The 26,322-nt window shown below is 30.9% G+C and overlaps 4 protein-coding genes across 7 annotated transcripts in view; 2 read left to right on the forward strand and 2 right to left on the reverse strand.

Annotated features, from left to right (window-relative positions):
* The first annotated feature begins 5,025 nt into the window (after positions 1–5,025).
* On the forward strand, positions 5,026–8,347 carry LOC123008764. Its single transcript, XM_044404765.1, is given in 4 exon segments — positions 5,026–5,055; positions 5,057–5,093; positions 7,791–7,913; positions 7,964–8,347. Coding segments are annotated over 4 exon segments (414 nt in total). The 3' UTR covers positions 8,188–8,347.
* A 1,516-nt stretch (positions 8,348–9,863) lies between these two features.
* Positions 9,864–11,212, reverse strand: LOC123008706 (guanine nucleotide-binding protein subunit beta-like protein 1). Its single transcript, XM_044404677.1, has 2 exons — positions 10,917–11,212; positions 9,864–10,834 (listed from the first exon to the last, which is right to left on the reverse strand). The coding sequence occupies exons 1-2, from the start codon at positions 11,064–11,066 to the stop codon at positions 10,046–10,048; spliced, it is 939 nt and encodes a 312-aa protein (XP_044260612.1). The 5' UTR covers positions 11,067–11,212; the 3' UTR covers positions 9,864–10,045.
* A 221-nt stretch (positions 11,213–11,433) lies between these two features.
* Positions 11,434–26,322, forward strand: part of LOC123009203 (receptor-type tyrosine-protein phosphatase alpha-like) — a 28,748-nt gene continuing 13,859 nt past the window's right edge. The window contains exon 1 of the mRNA XM_044405351.1: positions 11,434–11,574. The gene's annotated coding sequence lies outside the window, so the exon portion shown is untranslated. The remainder of the gene's footprint in view (positions 11,575–26,322) is intronic.
* LOC123009206 lies at positions 13,656–24,922 on the reverse strand. Of its 4 annotated transcripts, XM_044405358.1 has the most exons (10): positions 22,858–23,159; positions 22,292–22,804; positions 22,022–22,202; positions 21,704–21,967; positions 20,132–20,405; positions 18,967–19,257; positions 18,600–18,914; positions 18,305–18,547; positions 15,261–15,314; positions 13,656–13,780 (listed from the first exon to the last, which is right to left on the reverse strand). In XM_044405358.1, the coding sequence occupies exons 5-10, from the start codon at positions 20,403–20,405 to the stop codon at positions 13,662–13,664; spliced, it is 1,296 nt and encodes a 431-aa protein (XP_044261293.1). In that variant the 5' UTR covers positions 21,704–21,967; positions 22,022–22,202; positions 22,292–22,804; positions 22,858–23,159; the 3' UTR covers positions 13,656–13,661. The 4 variants fall into 4 exon arrangements, with proteins under 4 accessions (XP_044261293.1, XP_044261292.1, XP_044261294.1 ...); XM_044405357.1 differs by having other exon boundaries at positions 22,292–23,159; XM_044405359.1 differs by lacking the exons at positions 22,292–22,804; positions 22,858–23,159 and having other exon boundaries at positions 22,022–22,233.

A 26,322-nucleotide genomic window follows, 5' to 3' on the forward strand; every position in this document is an offset into this window, starting at 1 on the left:
AAGGGTCATCAGGGCCACCTACCCGCATATGAACAATTTATAGTTAATTAGAATTCCATAGCTTCCGCTTTAATTGCCTATTGATAAAATTTCGAGACGAAAAAAATTCCCACATCCAGACTTGACACAATTTCACGACATCTAGTTGGCCGCGCGAGACTAGATGAATATGACAGACAGACAAGAAAACAAGCGCAAAAACTAGAATGTCGTTTGACTTTCTCGCATACTTTAACGCACGCCACTGGTTTTATGATTTTTTTCACACAAGTAAAGAAATTTCAGGAAATTTATTTCCCCAGTTGGTTGTAATAAATAAATGGCTGACAATTTTACGAGTGGTTTATGGCATAAAAGCGATTATGGCATTCCTAAGTGCCTTGTTTTAAAAGCTGAAAATCCGACTGGTGACGACATCTAGCGGAAAGAAGGATAACTCAAATACAGGTTTCTGTAATATTGCAAATGCTTTTTTAATTAAAAATAGTTTTTGTTTCCGGACAAGGCAAAGCCGAGTCCGCAATAACTTTATAGCCAAGTATTACAAACATTTTTTTTTGTTAAAGCTACCAAAAACACATTCATTCTTATTGTGTATACAAAGTGTGCCAAAACTCGTGCCCCAGAGAAAATTTTCAAGTAAGGTAAGATACCAAGAACACGGAAAAAATGTTTAAAAAATTCTGTCTGCCAAAAATTATGACATTTATTTTTTGACATTTGACATTTTTTTTATGTCTATTTAATGATACTGATGATCTTGTATATGTTTTTTTACAATTATTTAGTAGATCAGAGTTGCAATTTAGGATACAGCTTCTTTGGAAAATTATTTTTCCAACAGAAATAGAGTCAAAGTGCAAACTTTAAACCGTCATAACTTCGAAATTTTTATAGATAAAATTTTTTTAACATTTTTTCCATGTTTCTGGGATCTTACCCTATATGGCATTTTTCTCTGGGCGCGAGTTCTGGCGCACCCTGTATAATTAATTTCTTGAAAATAGTGGTTAGAAAGAAAAAATAGTACCTAAAACCTGAAGAGAACTCATTTTAGGGATTTAAATGAATGCGTAAAATAGCTATTTTTGGGACCGTATCTACAGGTGCGCCAGAACTCACGCCCCAGAAAAGAATGTCATATAAGGTAAGATACCAGGAACATGGAAAAAATGGGAAAAAAATTATTTATAAAAATTTCGATGTTATGAGAGTTTAAATTTTGCACTTTATCTCTATTTATTTCTGTTGGAAAAATAATTTTCCAAGTTTTTTTGCTACAAGCTATTTGAAGAGGAAACAAGGAAGCTGTATCCTAAATTGTAACTCTGTTTAATGTTATTTGTGACCTTTATTGGCAAAATTTTTGTACCTTTACTAAATAATTATAAAAAACATATACAAAATCATCAGTATCATTAAATAGACATGTCAAATGTCAAAAAGTAAATGTCAAGATAGAATTTTTTCCATGTTCCTGGTATCTTATCTTACTTGAAATTTTTCTCTGGGGCGCGAGTTCTGGCGCACCCTGTATACGAAAAGTTGATTTTTTAAAAGTTTAGTTCTATATTTTTTAACATAACTTGTGATAATTCTCATAAAAAATAGTTTACAGTAAGAAATGTAAATTACGATTCTGTCTTTACGAAAAGTATGCAAATGCACGGCAAGCTTGATAATTTCTAAACCCCAATTCGACGCGCGTCCGCCCAAATCCCTTTGTAAAAATTTAAGACGACCGTTCGTTTATTTACATTACAAATCGCTTATTTACAATTTCTTTGTGTCGTTGGTTCGGCCGGATGCTGAATTTTGTCCGCATTTATGGAAAACCGGTCATTTCCGTCTTCAAAATCGTCCAATAATAAAGCAATTCACTTTTACGACGAATTATTTGACGATTTAACAGTTGGACACCTGTTGGTCGTCTTCGGAACGTGATTGTATTCGTATTCTGGGAGTCGAAATTGAAAATGCGATGTTTGGATTCGGGACAGATGCTTCCGGTCTTCGATGACAATAGAACTAACCGAGGACAAGCGGGTTTAGATTGACCAGAAAACTAACACAAGCGGAACTAATCCGGGTTTTATTATAACACCCTTTTGAAGCTGGAAATGAGCATCCGAGAGGAAAAAAAAAACAAAAAAACTCGTTGATTAAATTTTTGATCAAGTGGCCTGTGATTTTGGTTCAAAATATCAATAAAAGAAAAGTTAAAACAATAAAAGAAAAAACAAATAATTATAAAAGTTTAAAAAAAGTTCCAATTTTTTTTATTTTTCATTGTTGCAAAAGCTTTTGTCCTTAAGTTGGCAATATTAAATAAAGTTTAAACAAAAGATGTTAGACTTTAATATTACCAACTTAAATATTTACAAAAATAGTTCAAAACATCAATAAAATGAAAAAATTAAAAGGGTAATTTTTTTATTTCCTTTTTTAATTGCTGTCAATTTTTATATCTTTTAAGTTATAAAACTGAAACAGATAATAATATGAGACTTTAATAATGCCAACTTTATAAAACTCAACATAAAATGAAAAAAAATAAGAAAGTGTAAAAATAGTATGTACGAAAAATGCAGTTTTTGCGGACAAATCGTTGCTGTTTCCGGTCGAGGCGAAGCCGAGTCTAGATTAGCAGACAGTTTGCAAAAACATTTTAGGTACGTGTTACCAACAACATTTTTGTTAAAGCCCCTAAAAAACGAACTCACACCTCTTATTAATTAAAAAAATTTGGCCACCATAGTATCCAAATTGACTTTCGTCAGAAGAAAGTGTTTTTAGAAACTGAGTACCTATAAAATAATCATTTTACGTACTTTTATATTGAGTCTGGAAAATATTTATTTTAGGGACTCACATGTATCTTTTTATTTTTCATTGTTGCCAAAGCTTTTGTCCTTAGGGTGGCAATATTAAATAAAGTTTAAACAAAAGATATCAGACTTTAATACTGCCAAGTTAAATATTCATAAAAATGGTTCAAAATACAAATAAACTGAAAAAATTAAAAGCGTAATTTTTAAATTGTTGTCAAAATTTTATAGGTACCTACCTTAAGTTGGCAAAATTAAATAAAAAGTAAAACAAAAAATGTTACACTTTAATAGTGTCAACTTAAATATACACAAAAATAGTTCAACATTCAAATGAAATAAAAAAATTGTGGAAAAAATATTTATGATTGCTGTCAAAACTTTTGAGCTAAAGTTGGCAATATTAAATAATATTGAACAAATATATAACATTTTAGTACTAACTTAAAAATGGTTTAATAAAATGCATTCGAAATAAAAGAAAAATTAAATGGGTGAAAAAAACGTCTAGTATTTTATTTTTGATTGCTGTCAAAACTTTTGACCTTATAAGTTGGCAATATTGAAGAAAATTGTAACAGAAAATATGATACTTTAATAATGCCAACTTAAATACACACAAAAATAGTTCAAAACACAAATAAAATAAAAAATTCATGGTGTAAAAATAGCAAATTTTTCTTTTAATTTTTGATTGCGGTCAAAACTTTGGAGCTTAAGTTGGCAATATTGAAAAATATTAATAAACAAGAGACATTTTATTGCCAATTTAAAAATGGTTTAATCAAACACAAATTAAATAAAAATAAGTTAGCAAGTGTAAAAATTATTGATTGATGTCAAAACTTTTGACCATAAGTTGTCAATATTAAATAATATTGAATAAATATGAGACATTTTTGCCATTTTAAAGATGGTTCAATAAAATACATGCAGGGTAAATATAAAGTATGAAACCAAACGGTTTTTTTTTAATCATTTGCCTCCAGAAAATAATAATTAATATAAATTAAAGTAATAGAAATAATGTGATCGTATTTTTAGAAAAAAAAAATTGTTTTGTTTTTGAGTTATGCGATTTGTTTTGTCAAAATTGCAATTTATGTAAAAAATTTTTAGATTTTCTATATTTCTAGATTATGTATAACCTTAATGAAATAAATTGTTTTAAGTGGGTTGCCATTTAAAAAAAAATAAAAAAAATTGTAGAACTAAAAACAAAAGAAAATTTCGAAAAATTTTGTTCTTGATAAAACATCACATTTTTAGTACTTTACCATTCATCAATTAGTTTTTTCAAAAAATAAATAGTTTAAGCAAAAAACGTTTCATATTTATTATTCACCTGGTATGTTTTCCTCTAGTCACAAAAATACAATATTTTTACTAACATACACGTTGATTCAGCTGATTTTGTCGAAATTGACCAAAAAATCACTAAATTAGATTGGAAATGACGTTCATTAAGACTGTTTTGCTCAATTTACCTTTTTTTTTGTGAGCCAAAAACACATTTTTTTACAAAATTTCTCAAAAAAAGGTTGAAATTACATTAAAACTGGAGCTATTTTTAATTTTTTGGTGTGTTTGAATATGTTTTCTTTTTACAAAAAACGAGTTTTCTCTAATGAAATTTTACAAAAGCAGACCAAAAACCATAAAAATTTATGAAAATAAAAAAACGAGTGTAAAAAATGTCCATTTTATAAATTTTTGATTGCTGTCAAAACCGATTCGTTAAAACCCATTGAGCGTCCAGCATCCGGCCGAACAATCGACATCCGGCGAAGGTCATAATTGAGACCTCCCGTCATTTCGCACCCCATCCCTGTCACTACATAAATCCTTGACCAATTACCGCCAGGAAGCAGTAGTGGGGGTGAACCACCCCCTAATATATCGTTCCGAGTTCACGTTTCCACATTTGCCACATTCAAGTCCAAGAAAGCGTCAGTGCACCACGTTTCGTGTCTGTGTGTGTCCCTCATCAGTCACGTGTTTACCGGTAAGGTGTCCCAAAAATTTAGCATTTTACATGAATGAAACGGAAAAAATGATAATGGCAATTGAAAATCGGTGATAATAAGTTTCCTTTTCCTGTCAGTGTGGTCAAACAGGGCTTTTATATAGGCAAGGATACGGATATCCTGTCTATGGACGTCCTTTACATGTGTGCGTTTATTACAAATGTATGGCAATGATCGGTGTGTGGTGGAACAGTTCGGACGGTTGGTTGTTTTTTTGTGTTTTTCGGTGTTTGTTGTGGTAGGTAACAGGGAAGACGACACCCTCTTGCTCTCGAAATATCGATCCGATAATGGCTTTAGCACTCGAGCTATTTCAAGTTCGCCGACGAACATGTGACACCACTGAAGTAAAAATATAGAAAGCTCGACGTCCTTTAACCCATTTAATTTTATTCCATTTGCATTTATAAATTTAAGATTTTTTTCATACCTCAATTTTCCACCAATTATTTTTTTTTTAATTTTGGATATTAATGATAATTAGCTATACTTTTTCTTGATGTTTTTAAAGCATTGCTTATTTTTAAAAACTAATGTTAATTTATAAATTTCTTTTAGTACTTATGTTTTTTAGAGGATTATTGGTTTTTAGACTAAAACGTAAACAGACTATCTATGTTTTGGTTTTTACTGTTATCAAGAAATATAGCAGCCCCTCCTTTGATGAATTGGTTTTTTATGGCCAACACGGTTGCTTGTATTCGTATTCATATTTTTCTTGTAGGGTTCGTGAGTTTCTTTTACTTATATTACATTGATTACCTTTAAATTTATTTATTTTAAGCGGGGATTTACTGGTTTTATGAATTTATCTCATAAATAAATAATAATAAAAATAATTCAAACAATTATAAAATAGGGAGTAAAGCCTCTGAAGGAAATTGAAACGTTGACTTTCTATTAACTCATTTTTGGTCTCCCATTAGTAAAAAATTGCTTTTTATTATTTTTTTAAATTATTTTCTGTAACATTATTATGTATTATGTTTTCGTATAATTTGAATTTATTTTACTTGTGTGTTGGTACTGTATTACACAGTTTTTATTATTTCAGAATGAAATAGACCCTGTAATATACTTTTTCGTTTTTGTTTAAAATTTAGACAAATTATTCAATTCCTTATATCGTTTTATTTTAATACCAAGTGAATATAAACCAAACATTATTTGCTTCAATTATTTTTTTTAAAGTAGTTGATGAATGGTAAAGTATTATAAAAATCGAATGTTTCTCAAGAACAAAATTTTTCGATACTTATTTTTTATTTTTGACTTCTGCAAAATTTTAATTTTTTTTTCAGTGGCCAACCACTTCAAAACCTTTTTTTTTACAAAGGTTGTCATTTAAGGATCACAACTACCTACATTTTACTTAATTTTTAATGAAAAAGATTTTTATAAATTGCAATTATGAAAAACTCAAAAACAAAACAAAATTTCATTCTTATATCACTTCTCTAATTTTTATTAATTATTATTATTTCCATACTTTTTGTTCTATTACAAAATTTTAAACAAAATACAGGGTGCGCCAGAACTCGCGCCCCAGAGAAAAATGCGATGTAAGGTGGTAAAATATTAGGAACATGGAAAAAATGTTAAAAAATTCTATCCATAAAAATTTCGAAGTTATGAGAGTTTAAATTTTGCGCTTTGCTTTTTTTGCTACAGGCTATTAAAAGAGGAAATAAGAAAGCTGTATCCTAAATAGTAACTCTGTTCAATGTTATTTGTGGGTTTTATTGGCAAAATTTTTGTGCCTTTACTAAATAATTGTAAAAAAACATATACAAGATCATCATTATCATTAAATAGACATAAAAAAATAAATGTCAAAATTTTTTAACAGATAGAATTTTTTAAACATTTTTTCCATGTTCTTATCTTACTAGAAATTTCTCAGGGGCGCGAGTTCTGACACCCTGTATAAAAGAAGGTTTTTTTCATAGTCTAATTATGTTCAAAAACAAGAAAATAAGGTTCCTTTTTTTAATTTTTTAACTTAATTTGGCATCACTGCGAAAAATATTATATCTTTAATGTTTGTACTTTCATTTTTTTGTTGTTTTTAGATATTGTGTAATAGATTTTTAAAAAGAGCGGGCTTTGTCCTACAAATCAAGTTCTTTGAAAAACTAAACAAAATCGGAGAATACAAAAAAAGGAGGCTCATTAAGAAAACATAGTTCGTTTTGTACTCATTTCTGAGACATTCTGTATAATTAAAAATATTTTTTTTAATACTTCCAACATTAAAATTTCAATAATAAACTTTACTAACTTATTGGGTCACCTGTACTCATAATAAATCTAAAATAATTGAGTTTTTGATTATTTTTATTGTTATTTNATATTATAAAAAAAATTCTCTTAAACTTATGACCTATTTTTTTGTCATTTTTTCTAGACCTGAATATTTTGTACAATCTGTAGCAAATCTTTTGAGACATGTAAAATGTTCTATTTTTTTCGTGAAAAAATTTCTTTCATTTATTTGACGTTTTATATTTTTTCCAAAAAACTAAGATGGAAGCTAAATTTTAGATCTAGGCACAAAACGATAAATTTTTCGAAAGGTTTCAAGAACAATCTGATAATTAAAGGAATCGTTAAAATAACAGTCGTAGATATTAAGCCGATTTAGAAAATTCTAATTCCAAATTAAATTAATTTGAATTAAGTTGCGAATTAATATTTTATTAACAAAAATCTCTGGTATGCGATACAAACCACCCTATTAACACCCGGAAATTGTTAATTATCGTCCACTTATCAACCTTCTCCACTTTTCTAACGTCAGTGGTGATGAATTCGTCCGGGTCTTTGGGGTAGTTTTAGACACAGGAAGGGGTGTTTCCTCATCAATGCCATTTCCGCCACAGTCTTGCACTCTCCAACATCCGACAAATCAAAATAAACACGAACTTTTTTTCAGATCCACTTCGCTTCAAAATAGGGCATTACATGAAGATGGCTTTGCAGACAGCCCCCGTCAGATACGGACGCACTGAGAGGTGGGCGAGATTGTCTTTCGACGACGAAGACGATTTACCAAAAGGTTTTAATTTCACAATTTCAGAAATAAAAATTTATTTATTTTTAATTTAGATCCGAGACAATGGACGAGAGACCATGTGGCCCAATGGATCAGTTTAGTGACCCAACAGCACGGTTTACCTGAAGTACCCTCGTCGAGATTTTTAATGAACGGAAAAGCTTTATGTCTTATGTCACTGGGGATGTTTTTAAGTAGGGTACCGTTAGGGGGGAAGCTTTTATATAAAGATTTTCAATTAAGGCTTTGTGCGGCACTTTACGGCGTCACTCATTAATTTTCCTCACTTTTTTTTACATAATTAGTGCTATGATTGAATAGGGTTAAGTAACACTTGGCAGCAACTATTTTACTTCCTGTTGTAATTAGAATTTTTTTAAGTATTATAAAACGTCTGCCTCAAGGATTTGTCCTAGTCATGTAAATAAATATGTTTAGTACCACTCAATTTTTCATTTATTTAGATTTTCTCAGTTGCGACACGAGTCGTAGGCGAGACTTATATTTTTTATACAAGGCGATTATAAATTCCTGTCAACCAAGTTGGCGTTGTTTGTTAAGTTTGCCGCCTTGTTCCGATGACTATACTCTAGTCCTGTCACTTCTGACATATAACCTAATTAAAATAAACCGGCCAAAATTTTTACAATTTCGACAAATTTTTGATTACTGTTGTTCCAAGATCAGTTCTGATTTCGAAAAATTGTTGGAGAAATTCGACGGGAAAAGTGTCTCGACCACAATTGACAGAAATAACAAATATAAACCGGCCAAAATTTTGACAAATTTGCAAAATTTTTTGATTACTACTGTTTTATAGTAATAACTAAACATATGTATCAAAAAAATTCTATTTTGGTACTGTTTGTCCATTTGGTTATAGTAATAGTATTGATAGTAATAAATCGGTCTTTGTTCGGGATGGGAAAAGTGTCTCGATTGTGCAGTTTTTAATCATGAATCCATAACGTTAAAATTTTTTAAATCAAACCAAAATTGACAGAGATAACAAAAATAAACAGGCCAATTTTTACAATTTTGCAAAATTTTAGTTTACTATTGTTGTTGTGTCAGTGCTGAATGTAAATTATTAGAGAAATTTGATGGAAAAAAGGAGTCGATTGTTTAGTTTTTAATTACAAATCCAATGGTGTTAAAATTTTCTAAATCGGACTAAAATGGACAAAAATAAAAATGAAACGACCAAAATTTTGACAAATTTGCAAAATTATAGATTACTATTGTTCTACACATCTCCAAAACTCCTCGCGCCCCAGAGAAAAATTCCATATAAGGTAAGATACCAGGAATATGGAAAAAATGTTAAAAAAAATTATCAATAAAAATTTTGAAGTTATGAGAGTTTAAATTTTGCACTTTGACTCTATTTATTTCTTTTGAAAAAATAATTTTCCAAGTTTTTTTGCTACACCCTGTATACAAAACCATCAGTATCATTAAATAGACATAAAAAAATGTCAAATGTCAAAAATTTTTGACAGATAGAATTTTTTAAACATTTGTTCCATGTTCCTGGTATCTTACTTCAAATTTTTCTCTGGGGCGCTAGTTCTGGCGCAGCCCTGTATAACAATTAAACATATGTATAGAAAGATTTTTGACTTTGGTGCATTTTGTCAATTTGGCTATAAATCGGTCATTATGCAACGGGAAAAATGCTTCGATTAAGTTTTTGATAATGAATCCAATGTTCTTAAAATTTTCGAAATCGGTCCAAAATTGACAGAGATAACAAAAATAAACCATCCAAAATTCGTATAATTCTACAAAATTTATGATTACTATTGTTACAAGATCAGTTCTGAATATAAATTTGGAAATATTTTCGAATTTGGTACAGTTTGTCCATTTGGCTATAGTAATAGTGGTAATAGTAATAAATCGGTTATTGTTGGAGTAGTTCAACGGATGATTTTTGAAATCAGAGCAAAATTGAAACGGTTATTAAAATTTAATTGTTGTCTATCTCAAGGAAGCGGCACCTTGTATAAATACACTGTTAAGCCTATTTTAACAAAAATACACTCATATGAAACATTTTAACAATTACAACATTTTGATATAGGATTTAAGTAGTAAAATAATGATTTTATTTCACTAAAAATCAGTCGAAATTAGTTGTACAAATTCCACAAGGAGATGACGCCATCGGCGCCACTAGCCGCCATGATATTGGCATCCCAGAACCGCACCGGTTTTACAGAAAACTGCACATCGGTCACAGCCCCCTTGTGCTCATTCAAAACGACCAAAAGTCTGAGACTCTTCCAAGAAAACATCCTCAAACTACCATCCCAATTCCCCGCAACGAAAATCTTCCTATCATCCCTCAATTTAACAATATTACACCCTTCATTCGTGATTGAAATTTCGCATTTCAACGTAATGTTAAAATTTTTATCGATTGTGAAAATCTGGAGGGTGTTTGAGGCATTTCCGCAGATGCCTCGCCCCGTTACTGGATCAAAAGTGAGCGATGTGATACACTCGCGGAGTTTGAGGTGGCCGCAAGGCTGGGCCGTGGTGTAGTCCCAGAGGATAATGTCCCCGGTTTCGTACCCCCCGAGAATGTATATTTTCCCCCCAAGTTCCACTTTTTGCAGACACATGACGTTGCCCAGTTTGGGTTTGTGGGGCACCAGACGGGCGAGTTTCGACATGGTTGAGATGTGGATGATGTCGAGGGTGCTGTCTTCTTGGGGCACAATGAGGTTGTCGTTGAGGAGAATGCTACGACAGTAGCCCCCACGACAACTGTACGTTTTAGAGAGTTGGTAGGAGGAGTTGGTGATGGTCCAGAGTTTCACCATACCGATTTTTTCCTGCGTGATTATGTCGTGTGAAATGGAATGGATGGCTTGAATGGAGTCCCCCATGGGTTGTTTGTGTTGGAGACGATTTGTCTGAGGGGAAGTAAAAAGTACAAAAAAGTGTTGTTATTCTAACCTCACTTTCAAAAAACAAAATTCGTATTAAATTATATACCTCCAAGTCCCAAAAGTACACAAAACCACTCTCAGTAGCCGCAAGGAGTCTCGAGGAGTAGTTTTCGTTGGTTATGGGAAAACAAAGACTGTGAATGTGCCCCATGTCACTTTTCAAACAAAAGACAGGGTCAGGGGGCAAAACAGCCATCGTCACTGGTAATAAATAACCACAATCACTTCACTTTTACATATTCACTGATTTAAATGATTAATTATATTATTTACTTGTTTCGTATTTACAAAAACAACTCATTTCATAACCTCACTCATTATGTCACTAGTATATTTGGTTGCATAACTCAGAGCTCAATCATAAATTTATTTCTTAGACTAAAAAAATTCGAATGCGTCAATTAGGATTATAAAAAAGTATAATTACAATTTTCTTAGTTTTGTTAATTTTTTTGTGCAAAAAAAGCAATAAAAACAATAAATGTTTTAGGGAGTTTTGGATTTATAACATGCCTGTTGGTAGCAAAACAATTGAAAATCAAAAACGAGCGTCGATTGTTATGGTTTAATGTTCTTTGCAATTATTGCGTTTTAAATAATTAATTATGATCATTTTTTTTAAGTTTTAACCAGAAGTTAAAAATAATGTGTAATTGTTGTGCAACAACTCAACAGCCCCAAAAACTCTTCATTGCCCGCCACAGGTAAGTCCAAAAAGTACTGTTCCGATAATTTTTCATTACGTTATGTATTCGTCTGATTGTTTTTATTCGAGTTTTATTATTTCATTTGTTTGTAATAGTTTATAACTGATAAATTGTGAAACTTGAGGTTTTTGAATTTTGGAAAAACGCTAAATGTCGCTGTCTTTCTCGCTCTCGAACTAGTTACGTAAAGAGTGAGTGAGATGGACAAGGCTAGTTGATTGGCTAGTTTGGTTTTACGTGCCATAAGGCTTACTTTTTTTTTATAAAATTTGATCACGTCCTAATTTTAAAGTTTTATTTGATTTTTACAAAAAAAAATTGAAGGTGCCTATGAATTTTATATCGCGTAACTAAAACGGTGAACTTAGGTTCTAGTTTTTCTTAGTTTATGCATTAAAAAAATATAAAATCTACAGAAGGCTATTTAGAGAGTTTTGAATTAATAGCATTTATGTTGGTAGTACACTAAAAAATTTAAATCAAAAATAAATGTCAATTTTTATTGTTAAATTGTAAATGGTTACAGGGTTTTTGTTAAGTATATTGTGAAATTTCGCTACTTTCCCCGCTTTCGATCAAATTACCTAAGTGAGACGGACGGTTTTTCTCACTATATTAAAAAAATATATCATTTACTGTTTAGCGGAAAAATATTCTTCTTAAGTAATAAGAGAAATATTGGAACACATTTAGTTTACTATCGAAAATGACATTTACTTTTGTCTTCAAAATATGTGGCTTCTTTCCTAAATCGCAAAATATCCGCTTCATTGACTTCTCCCATATCTTCACATTTTCCGCATTCGACACAAATCGGTAATTTTCCATTGAATAAAATTGGAAATTGGCACGAACTTAGATGCTTATATTTCCTCAAATTTGTTTCAATTTTGAACAAACAGTCACAATTCCATGGATTTCCATAGAGTGCCAAGTCGGTTCTTCTTTCCCAATTGCTGATCCCCAGATTCGTCAGTCTGTTAAAAGTCAAAATGGCTAACATTGGTAAATCGGAACTGCTGAACACGTCGATGGTCACATTTCGTATCAAATTTGAGTGAAAATCTACAAGTTCCAAATTCTCGTGATTATCGAAACGGTAATGAACTTCCTGAATTTGATTGTAGGCAAAATGTAGGAATTGGATCCGTTTTAAAGGAGAGATGTCTGGTACTGTTTTCAGAAAATTGTGTTCAATAAAGAGTTCTTTCAAGTTGTGTAGATTTCTGAAAAGGTTGGGTTCTAAACTTTCCAGATTGTTATAATTCAATTCGAGTTGTTGTAAACTTTCTGGGAAAGCTCCCGCTTCAATAAAGCTTATGTTATTGTGGTTTAACAAAAGCCATTTTATGTTAGTCTCCAAAAAACCCGTAGTGATAGAGTTTGTTGCGTGACAAATTCACAATCTCTAGATTTGAATTCTTGAAAATCGATCGGCCCAAATGTTGAATTTCGTTGTTTTCTAAAAACACTTCGTGGAGGTTTTGTAAATTGGCGAAGGTGTCATCTCGAATTATTGGAAGTTTGTTGTTGTAGAAGTTTAAATGTTTTAGCTCGTTTTTAAGTCTAAATGCAGTCGATTTGATAAATTTGAGTTGATTGAGAATTGTCAAGGACGTTGTTCTATGTAATATAAAAGTGTGTTTAAAAGATAAAATGTGGTTTGGAGGTTCGGATTTGTAATGATTTGAGCCAATGAGCACATGTCGCCAACTTACTGCTTCATCAATTTGTAATTCTTCAATGTCGGTTAAATCATCACAAATTATAACATATGATTCTTCACAAAAACCCAGAATCGGTTTCAAAGTTAAAAATGTAGTCACAATAATTAGAAATATTTTATGCATTATGTAGTCGTACATTTATAAGGATAAAGATAAGTGACTATTTACGCATCTTTACTTACGAAATAATAATAAGGTTAAAATGTTACAGAGATATTTTAATTTTGATTAGAGTGTAAAAACAATCCAGAATCAAGCCAATTGGCAAAGTAGTTTTTTTTGTTACCAGTACCTACCTAAAATACAATTTTTGCTGTTTTGGTGTTACTTGACACGGCTTAAAAGAAGAAATCACAATTAATTATATTTATTTTTATTATTATTAATTATAACAATAATAGACATCAAGATTACAAGGGGAACAGGTACTGAAGTGTTCATATAATTTCCTCTCAATTGCGTCATGCATTGTAAACCTAAAACGATATGTACATATTTTGTTAATATTATGTATTTATATTACACATACACTGCCAGTCAAAATTAACCAGACAACAAAAATTTTGCGATTTTTCACATTGCAATATTTTTGATATTCTTTGTCGGATTTCGACGAATTTTGGTTCGGCTTAAAGAACGAACTTTGCAGATTATTGTAATTTAATTCAATATCATTTCCAGTTTTGTCTTGTAAATGTTATACCTAAAAGACGAAAGCACTGTTTTTTTTACTATTTTTCATACTGAGCTGTGTTGTGCGGCAGAGTCAAACTTACGTTTTTTCTGATTTCAGATTAGTACCCGTTCTTTTCTGAATGAGGACCAATTTGTTTCAAAATTTTATCTTCTGGTGTCCCAGAGATACAAAGCATTGAAAAAGACGTTGCTTTTCTAATGTTACTAAATATTCGTTCAGAAAGTGGGCTACATAAAAAGGTAGTTAAACCGTAAATGATTGCCGCATGCGCCAAAGAAGCACAATTACGTCTTTGAACACAAAAAATTTAAAAAACTTAGTACTTCAAAGGATTACAGCAAGAAAACGGTTGATTTTTGGAAGCTTCCATGCGTCTATTTTGACGTTTTGGCACATTCGGTCTACTTAATATGAACAATTTACTGAAATTCGAAATGTAAAGTATTTTATGGGGGTTTATATTTCTCATGTCTCAAGAATTAAAATTATGGGAAATGTGGTACATAACTCAGAAAAGAATGGGAAATAATCTGAAATCAGAAAAAACTTAAGTTTGTCTCTGCCGCACACCACAGCTCAATATAAAAAAAGAGTAAAAAAACAGTGCTTTCGTCTTTTAGGTATAACATTTACAAGACAAAACTGAAAATGTTATTGAATTAAATTACAATGTTCTGTTATTCTTCTTTAATCCAAACAAAAATTCGTTGAAATCCGACAAAGAATAACAAAAATATTGCAATGTGAAAAATCGCAAAATTTTAGATGTCCGGTTAATTTTGGCGGGCAATGTATTATTAATGTAATTATACAGGGTGTTTCACGTAATTTTACGAGGCCTGCGCCTGTAAGATGCAATCAATAATACATATTCCGATACGAACTCACACATACAAATTTTGGAAAATTGGATAATCTTCTCTAGTTTGTTCATCCTTTCAAAAATTACAATGTTTTTAGTTAGTTAGTGATTAAGATAAATAAACTAGCTTCATACTCATGCCGTCTCTTGATAAAACAAATGATAATTGTTTCTGAAAAACTGCAGTTTATGACTACTAATGAAACAGTGATTAGTTTGATAACTACTGTCATGGGTTTCCAAAAGTTAAATAATTAAATAATTAAATGTGTATTTTTTGTATCCATGTTCTGTGACTTTTGCATACATTAGGCGCAAGCCTCGTAAAGTTATGTGAAACATCCTGTATTATGAGTTAATCAATATACTAAAAAAAACTAAAAAAGACAAAACTTACCACATACTGGACAAGATTCTTGGCATGATAATCCGCAATTCCAACTGCCGCATTCTAAAGTAAACACAGAAACGTTAGTTTCATTATAAATTCAGATGATTAAAATTGAAATCTACTTTTGTCACGTTAGTATTTGATAAGTTTTAGTAATAAAAATTTGTAGTATTAACTAATATATCGTATACGATGGTGGAAAACCCAATGTCAAATAGTATCTTATTACTAGTAGAGTAAGCTATGTCTAAAGTAATACAGGGTTATTCACGGGAGCAGTGTTGCCAACAGTACGTCAATGAAATTCTCAATGCGACAAAATAAAAGTAGCTAGAATTCTCCGTTTCAATTTGTCATTTTATTTGACTTTTCACGTGCAGTTAGTTGAAAAACAGACGTTTTCGGAAAATTCTCTAAAAATTCACTCATAGTGATTTGTGGCGGGTGTTTAAGACTCTTTGATAAAAGTTAAATTCTTTTACGGTCCGAGCGGGTTTCGCCACAAGAAGAATACATTTGTTTGAGGTAGGTTCTCCAGCGTTATTTTGTGGAGCCAATTACTTTGGGAAGATGAAGGATTTAAGCAGTCAGAAATCCAAGTAATTAAATTAACAATAACAATTTATTAAAAAAATTAAAGTTTAGAAAATATGAAATAAAACTAAATAAAATAAAAGAAAACCAAATAAAATAAAAGAGTAAACATTTTCCGTTCATGTTAAAGTTTACATTCACAAATTAAAGAATCTACCGATTTACATAAAGTAATAGTTTAGTGTCAAACAACTAACTTAATTCAAGTCCTACTAGCTACGTTCAATACAAGTTAACTTATTCTTATTGAATAAGCTTTTAATTAACATTAAATAATATTGAGTGAATTAACCATTATTACTAAATTCGAATGCAAGTGGAGAAATCGTTCAAGAAAAGGACCAGTCATTAAACAGCCCGGAACCCCGTGGTTTCGAAGTAAATCTCGTATTACCCTATTACACGCCCAGTCCATCCCAACTGTCATAATTCTTATCATTGGTTGTTGTTATTTAAATTGAAACACGAGTCGACCCATCATAAGTTAAACTTTGAAAAATTTCAAATGTTGTCATCGTCGGAGCAAGGAGAAATTAAACAGAATAAAACTCACAGTTTATCATCTGGGCAAATTTTGGAATCAGCAAACAGTAGAGATCAGCCAGGTAGTGGCAACAGCACTTAGTCGGAATTGTCACAAAGGGCACTTTTTCACACACTTCGACACACCATCGAACAGCACGACACCACGATCAAGATTGAATTGAATTCTCTTAATTTTCTGGGTGATATTTATATGGAGGGCCCCATGCACATGTGAGATGCAGGTGCCCTTTATCTCCCTATTTTTAAGAATTTTGTTCTAATTTTAGTAAGTTTTGACGTATCTCGACTAATTTATTATTTCCTTAATGATTTTAGCAAAGTGTTCGTGATTCTTCGACAAGGATGATAGTGTTGATTTGTTTATTTTAGTGCTTTGGTCCAGACAATTTATTGGGTTWGAACTGATATGTGTAATGTATTTTTTTCCTCATTTCTTGGAATAACACGTGTTTTGGTCGTTGTTCATGGGAACCTTTGTATCTGCTAAAACTCTTATCTGTTGGGATTTATGAGGGTTGTCTCGTAACTCTTGGATGGACATGTGTTTTAATTGCTTATTGCTGACATACTTGGTCAATATTATATGATAAAGTTAAATAGATTAATTTACGTTGATTGTTATATAAATTAAATCGTTGTCTTCTCTCGTTAATTTGATTGTTCCTTTCCTTTTCTCTTTACAATAAAATTGGTGGGTCAATTTGGCCCACCACAGATTTCAAAATCGCTAGATCTGAGACATGTCTCAACTTCGCTCAAAAAGTCGCAATAACAGGTAGAAAATCGTTAGATTTAGCGATAATTTCGCTAAATTGGCAACACTGCACGGACTGCACGGGAGGGTTATTTCTGAATTTTTTTTGCCGCAACCAACAATACCAATCTCACTAACAGCTACATTAAATATGTAATTTCTTTTAAATTAGGTACAAATCAAAGTAAGTTGGATAGATTTTCCAGAAATGTCAAATTGACAGATAACCTATAATTAATCAAAATTCAACAAATAAATTAATAAGTTAAGTTAATGTAAAAGGTGTTTGAAGGGTCTACCATCGACTTCTAAACATGCGCCTAGTCGTTTGGTAAACGATAACAAAACATGTCGCATTGTTTGAGAGATGATTTTTTTGTTTTAATGTCAAAGAGATAAGACTAATAACAGCTACCGTGGATTTAGTTATAATTATTTTCAAAATTTGAAATCAACAAATTGTTGCAATGTGTATAATGGGTTGCGGCAAAAACAAATTCAGAAATAACCTCGTGACTAACCCTGTATATAGGAAAATAGAAAACATAAAGGGAGCAAAAAGAACTTAAATGCGATGGTCAAGTGTTTTTTGTACATTGTTTTTTTAAAGACTGTTTTCCAACCCCTTGTTATGAATTTTTTTATTGCTTTTTTCATTTCAAATGTAATCTTAAAAATTTTATTTTATTATAGTTGATAAATAGTTATTTACATTATACGTGCGGTAGGTATAATTTTACAGCGTGAAGTTTTAATATTGAACCTCAACGCGAAGCTGAGAGTTTTAATAAAACTAAACGCTGTAAACTACCTAACGCACAAATGTACAAAACTTTCTGGCCGAAGACCGTTCTTGGATTAATTTAAATTTCGATTTGTGAACACATAACGTCTATGCGTTAACTATTTTCACCACGAGATGGCGCTGAACAGAATCTTGGCGAAAAAAAAAATAATTTTGTGTATTTTTGAATGCGAGGTAAATGATACATTTGTGCGTTAACTTTATTTTCCAGAGAGCATCTTTTTTTTCGAAGTCTCTGTAAGCTTAAAATTTTCTTGTTATTAGCTGCCAAAAATATGTAAAACTGTCAATTACAGTTGTCAAGGCCAAAAATAAAATTACAGTTCTAACTATGACACTAGTAACACTTACCATCACTGCAGTTTTCTCCTTGGAAATCCCAGGCACAAACACATTCAGAGCTCGCCGAACAAATTTTATGTTTATCGCATTTATTAAAATTCTCTCCAAGAACATCTGTACAGTGTACAGTATTTTCTCCAATGGTCAAAATTCCAGGTGTGTGTCTTATATAATTTAAATTAAAGCTTGTTTTAATATCGTTGTTTAATTCGTAACATATGGTGTTTTCTGTTCCTTCTTTTTTAGTATCATCTGAAAACAAGAAAATAAGTTAATGAAAAAATTCAATTCAAAGAAGATTTACAAAATTCTGTGGAATTGCTACAGAATTTAATATCCATCGCCCAGAATCCATCGACATTTTGATGAAATGTTTTTTTGAGAAATGATATTTTAATTGGTGTTGTTAAATCTATATCAATTTTGTCCATTTGCCAGAATTGTACATAATTTTTCTCTGGCCATGTTTGAAATATTCGATAACTTTTTTCGTTAATATAAACATCTAAAAAACATTCTGCACACTGTGACGTATATAAGAGTAAACATGTCTTTCCCTTTGGTTTGATTTCTAGAGTGGATGGTTCTTGACTTGTAGAATTTGACCACCAAAATATATCTGTAAACAAATCAAATTATCAAATTATATCAGAGAATATCGTCTAACGAACATTCATGTGGTCTCCAGAAAAGTTTCCCTTTGCTCTTTTGTGTAATTTGAGTAGCTATAAACTCTCCCGAATTTACAATCTCATTGTTTTTAATAATGAACGTTGAATTTTTATTTAGTACAATGCTGTAATGATTCCATGTGTCTTTGTCCAGTTCTCGATGATCAATTGAAATTGGGTCGTCATCATTAGTTAAGCGTATAATCCATTCCGTGTTTGAATACACCGAAAAGTAAAAAGAAAAGTCAAATTTTGTAGTGTTATTTAACTCCATTTTATTCAACGGGAAATCTACAACAAAATAATAGTTATTAATTGTTATAAGTAGAGAAACTTTATTCATTATAAGTAAGAGATGGGATTACAGAACAAGCGCGTAGAACTAGTTTAAGAATAGTATATTAAAGTACAAGTTGCAGAAGGTATCTATTCAAGCACAAATTTGAAATTCCGAAACGAGCCGCGTAGCGGCGAGTTGAGGCACAAATGAGTGCTTGAAGAACCTTCTGCAACAAGTGCTTTATACTATTTTTTGTATTTTGCCGCTTTATATTATTTTATGAATTAAAAAACGAAAATTTTTATCTTTTTTTCTAAAGAATTTTGCGACGGTTGGCGACATTTTTGTGGAATAATTTTAGGCGGCTGTACAAAATAAAAATTATTCTTATTTTCACATTTGAAAATGAATTGTGAAGAAAGTCCGTCACTAAAATTAAATTAACGCCAACGACTTATTCCAGCATTCAAATGACGTCATTTGGGTGCTGGAATAGACTTATTCCAACACCGAAATAGAAAAAAGTATTACCTACGCCAACTTTGCTTTCTGTGCTAAAAACAATGACGTTTTCTCTTATACGTACTTTCATAATTATTATAATAAAAAAGTGTATTGTACCCATTTTTTAATAATAGCAAAAAAGCTGTTAAATTGATCGATTTTGCGAATTCAGGTTTATTATTGCAGTCGAAAAGTTAAAAAAAATGTAAGACTAATAATAATAGTAATAATAATAATAATTTACTTTTATTTTAACGATTATCTTTCGATAGAAGATTGATAGAAGGACTTTTTTATTTTATTGTACTCATAAAATTATGCATAAAAATTTTAGTAAGGAATTTATAGATTAATTGTTATTAATGTTGGATTAAAACATACCTTCCCATCTTTTGTCAGTGATTTGTCCTACAGGTAAAGTTGTAGAGTTTTTCAACATCCATTCATTATTCCATTTTTCGTTAAATTCATCATTTACAATTTCTGGAGAATTTGTTTTTTTTCTCATTGGTAAAACATAAATAGCTGATCCCACATTTTCACTAATGCAGTATACATGTGATTTGTTTTTCACCGTTATAACATAACAATTCATTAAAGTAATTGTCATATATACGTATATTATACATATGAGAAAAGAAGATTTTTGATACATCTAAAACAGAGAAATAAAATCTGTAGTTCTACATAAAACTAGTGTTTTTTTTTTTCAATTAAAAGTTAATCACGTAGAATAATTTAAAAAAAAAGTGATATTCAGGGTTTTCCGTTTTTATTGTTACAAACTTAAACAGGTGATAGAATATTTAATTTTAAGACAAAAGTTTCCTATGAACATGTATCAAAAAATATACGTAAGCGAGCTACACCCCTTGAAAGAGATGCGTTTTTAATGGGGTTTTCCCACTATTGCAGAATAGTTAAAATTACAAAAGTTGGTACAGCTGAGTACTTTTAAACACCTGAACGAATTTAAAGATTAGTTGCCGAAAGTTTTAATCACAGGGCTCTTAAACGGTGAAACAAATTTAATTTTTAATTTTTTCCCTTTTTATGGTTTTATGCAAGACAAATCGTAAACTGATTTTACTCAAAAACGGTAAGTTTTATCGAAGAAACATAAGAGACCTCTTTTTAGTGAAAAACTATGATATTTAAAATTTTGTGGCCGAAAGTGGCAAAAACCAACCGCCAAAATAGTTACAGTACTTTTTACCCTAAATCCCTCAGTTTAGGACACCCCTGATTAACATTTTAACATTTTATCTTTGAATTTATTTGGGTGTATAAAGGTTATCAGTTGTACCAAATTTTGTAATTTTATCTACGATAGTTTCTGAAATATTGGAAAAAATCAATTAAAAGATGTGGTTTCCTTATATAAAATTTTTCGTTATACAGGGTTATTCATAAATATGAAGCAATATTTGAACCTCAAAAATGATATATAAAATGATGTTAATTTAAATAATAACTCGTATCCTATCTCTACTGATAAGAGTTTTACATCCCTCGGAATGTGGGTATGGAAATTTGATTTTTTTGTAGTAACTTTGAAACTATTTGACCAAATATTATAAAATTTGGAACATTTTAATAATATTTTTTTTTATAGGTCATTTTTGTGGTTCAAATATTGCTTCATATTTATGAATAACCCTGTATGTTTATAGGAAACTTTTATCTTAAAATTGAATATTCTATCACCTGGTAAAATTTGTAACAATAAAAATGGAACATCCTGTATATGTGGAAAAATGTGAAGAAAATATGTAGAAATAACATATCGAACCGTTTGAACTATTTTGTCATTAGAAGTGATGAAACAGAAGAGCTTTATCATCAGTATCATTAAATAGACATAAAAAAATGTCAAATGTCAAAAAATAAATGTCAAAAATTTTTGACAGATAAAATTTTTTAAACATTTTTTTTATGTTCCTGGTATCTTACCTTACTTGAAAATTTTCTCTGGGGCGCGAGTTCTGGCGCAACTGTATTTACCCCCAATACCTAGCGCTATCACAATGTCGCCACGTCGCGCGCTTACCTACGAGCCCAATTTCTTATTTTTTGAGTGTCGTATAATTTAGATAAGGCTGTCAAGGACTGACTTATTCTACGGTTGTGGGAGTTGATTGCGAGAAAATAAATCTTGATCACCGAACACAAGTAAAACTATCAAGTGATTTTTTTCTTTCTTTGCCGTGGATTAGTCTCCAATTACAAACAACTTTGAAATATATTCGTATGTAAGGAAGATGTACTTACCTTAATAAATTATGGCAGGCAATTGTTGTTTTTAATTACTTAAACGTTGATAAGGCTAATATCTATGTGATATCTCTAAAATGTGTTGTTGAGTTTTAACAATGGAGTAATTAAGACGCTTTAATATCGAGCGATCAAGATAATTTGTAATCGAGTCAACCTTGGATTCGAAAACGTATGTCTGTAAAATGTCAAGTAAAATGACAAGTCGAAAAGTAAAATGGCATGATCAAAAAGGTGATGATTATAATAACTAAATTTATAATTTACCTTCAAAAAAGAGCGGTCCTACTCGTATTATTATACGCCGGCGACTAATTCCAACCCATTTTGACCAATTTGAAATTACTCAAACGACAAAAAAACTAACATGATCTTGATATACGGAGAATGCCACAAAAATGCTATTTCTAAATTTGGACCGTCGAAAGTACACTGTCAAAGCTATCGCAAATACGAGTATTTATGTTTATTTTATTTTTTATTTGTTTATTTATAACTTTGAAAATTTTCAAACAGTACATCAAATAACGCATAATGGCATCTGAGAATGTGTTTTGGGTTGCGTCAGGGAAAATCGGTCAGGGTCTTTATTATACCTATGTGACTTATCTGTATTATGCAAAATAATCCAGATTTTGTATATCTTTGTGATTATTTTTATTTCAATTTGACATAACTGTAAAATCAAAAGTCGGGATATGCTTTTTGCTTGAAAAATGTTTTTTGCGTTAATTAGAGTTTAAGAATGTGAAGCTTGAGACGTAAATCTTCTCTGTTTTACTAAAATTAATAAAAAATGTATCTTTGAGACATAATTACGTTACTCATATTACCATACAACGTTTGTAAAAGCTATGAACGGAAAGAACATACAGTGAGGATTTTATTTCGCTGAACATCAACTCTATTAACCCTATCTTCAATTAAAAAACAAGTCATGTCAATGCATTACAAGCAATTACAACATATCCAAGCATCTAGCAACCCTTGCCACAATATTTGCCACATGGAAACGCATGTTCAGCGAAATAAAATTCTCACTGTATGTATTTAAATTTATATCATATTAACATTTTATGTTTAGTAACCAAATTATAAATTCCTTTCCTTAGCACAAAATAAATTCATTGCAACAATTTATATTAACCCAATGATATTAAATTCACATGTTTACTAAAATCGTAAGTAAAAATTTTTGGTGTTATAAAACCACCAGATCCTTTTCGTCCTTTATGAAAAAGTCCGACACCAGATAATGGTGTCGGAATTGTGCTGTTTACCGGCTGGGCGTCGAAGAATGGGACTGTCGTTTGACCGGCGTCTTTATGGTAGTCCGTATTTATAAACTCAATATACATATTTTCTGAGAAATCAGTGAAAGATTTTGTGCGAACAGGAATATCAGGTGACTTTAGGTTTACTTTATGTTTGAATCTACGAATTTGAAAAATTAGGAGAAATTGAGCCGAGTTGGTTATTTTACTTGTGTCGTATATCGAGGTTTGGTGTGCTTTTGAAAAAGCCCCAACTTGGAATTGCATCTAGTTTCCCAGTGTTAAAGTTGAATTCCGTTATCAGAACTTCTAAATCTAAACTACCAAAAGAAGTTTTTTTAAATCTAACACCTGTCACCACTGATCCTTCTTCAACTACAATTTCGGATAACTCTATACTTCGTTTTTCCCAAGAAATTGTATGGTAATCTTGTCCTTCATAAATATCTTTATCAATGGTTTTATAATTTTCGGGGGGTACCCATCGCACAGTTTTTGGATCGATATATCCCCTTTCGAGAAGTTTACCTTCTTGTACTTGCAAATGAATGATTTTATTGTGTTTAATGAATCTCAAACCGGTGACAACTCTAAAACATGATTATGAATTCTTTGTTTAAATAATAAATACAGAGCGCCCAGAAATGTGGTAGCAACTTTTACACAAAGTGTCACAAGATGGCACTTTCGAAAAGCCAAATTTGTTTAATCTTACATTGAATTTTTTCAAGAGTTATTTTCCTAACAATCTTTACCCCCGATTTATGCACTAAAAGTTGTCAAGATGTTGCTTGAAGGATTCATTTATGCATTGAGAGTAATGGGGGTGAATTTTGAACATTTTCAATAAAATTTTAAATTTGAATGTTTTACGTTTGACAATTTTCGACATTTATTTATCTCAGTTTGGATAGCGGCGTTGCCATGCATAAAAAAGGTCTCTGTAAAAAAGTGTCATCTTGCGGGACCAATTGAAAAACTTGCTACCACATTTCTGGGCGCTCTGTATAATACGAAATGTTACCTGTTATCGCTTATATTTGCCATACTAATTCGTAAATTAATGTATCTATCAGACATATATCTAGGGCCTTCATCACACAAACAAAAACAATAAGAACATTTATAAATTAACCATTCTCTGTAAGTTGTAAGAGTTTTTGTATTACTAGGGCATGATTGTTTATTTCCAAAAAAATTTCCATTCCCAAACTCTATGTAGTGATATCTTCTGTTTTCTTTAGACATACTCTTAAAGACACAGTTGTGGTACTTAAGAAAGTAAGATCGTAGTACTTACATCAGTAGGACACACTTCCAGTTTTGAATCAATGTATTCACAACTAATGATTTTGGAACAACGAAAATCTTCACACCAGTTTGCATCACAAAAGTAAGATACTTCTGTCATTTTAAAAAAATCACATTCATCTACGCATAGTCCTTGTGGGTTCAAATTTTTTTTGTTAATTATGTAACCATGAAGAAAGTTAGTAATTTCTACGTATGTTGTGTCTATAAATATTGTTGAATTTTTGTTTGGAGGTAATTACAAGTTTCATATACAGTATGTCCCCGGATTGGGTTTACAAGAGGAAAAAAAATTTTATCTTTGATTTTACGCCAAAACTGCAAAGGAAAAAAGTTTTTGCTTTACTTGAAACCAGCAAATCTGTAATTAAAACTGCATTATTCTAACTCAGTAGAAAGAAAAGTTTATTTTTTTTCTTGATTTTGGACTTGGAATAATCTTTCTCTGCTTTTTAAGTCCTATCACATTGGCGGTCTTATTATTTTGACAATGATGTCACTTTGGCAAATGAATTTACGCAAATTAAATAACAAAAAATTTTGTGAAAAACATAATTTTAATAAACAGCAACTCGAAGGTATAAACCAAAGTCATTTTTAACAAGTACTGTCATTATTTAATTAATAAATTAATTGTCAAAGTGACATATAGTTGTCAAATAATTAAAACCGCCAATGTGATAAGACTTAAAAAGCAGAGAAAAAGTCCAAGATCAAAAGAAAAATGAATTCTTCTTTCTACTGAAAGATAAAAGTTTTTTTCCTCTTGTAAACCCAATCCGGCGACATACTGTATGTCTAAATCTTAAGGCGTTATTCTTTTATACAAGTTAATTAACTTATATTGCAGTAGCATCGAACAAATTAATGATACAGCGTGTCTAAAAAAAACATTGAATTATTTTGGGAGGTGGTTTCCAAGGTCAAAATAAGAAAAAAAAATCTTATAGACCTATGTCTGGAAATGTTTCCTAAGGAATATGAAAAAACTCACTGCGTGGGTTGCTTTCAGAATTAAGGTCGGTAAAGACCATGGTTAGCCATTCGCACATTTGTGGGGATGCATATAATTTTTTAGGGTACTGAATTAGTAACTAGCGTTTACATAGTTACAAACGCGTTATGAACTTGAAGAAAGAATAAAAGTTACATTATTGCTGAAGAAAGTATTTTAAATTTTAATACATCTTTTGATAATGATTCTTGCTAACATTTTCATAACAAATATTTAAAATTTTATTGGTACATCAAACATCATTAAACTTTATGGACTTTTGTTTGTGGTCCACTTGGTGGAGTTTGAAGACAATAATTTACGCTTTTACTATCGATAATAAATTGTCAACGCTCAAAATGCACAAATGCAAACAAGGTTTTCACTTATCTTATGTAATGTACTGGTTATTTTTAAAGGAATACTTGAGATTAGGAAGGGCTCCTGCGCAAGAATGATTAGCAATGATTAGGGGCGTATTCAAATTTAAAATACTTTCTTCAGTGACATTGTTACATTTATTCTTTCTTGGAATTCATAATCATATAAAACAGTAACTTAATTTAGTAACTAGTGTGCGGACAAATAGCGATTGTGCTATTCGTCCACACATTTGTACGGACGGAGTGCTCAAAATTATATTTGTTCGCACAAAAGTGCAGACGGCTAACGACGGCGTTTAAGAAAAGCTTGTTGTTCTCGAAAATGGTGCATCGTAC

The sequence above is a fragment of the Tribolium madens genome, unplaced genomic scaffold (genome assembly GCF_015345945.1).
Source record: "Tribolium madens isolate multiple individuals breed KSU strain unplaced genomic scaffold, Tmad_KSU_1.1 Scaffold_71;HRSCAF=194;Tcas5.2_LG6, whole genome shotgun sequence".
Lineage (NCBI taxonomy): Eukaryota > Metazoa > Arthropoda > Insecta > Coleoptera > Tenebrionidae > Tribolium > Tribolium madens.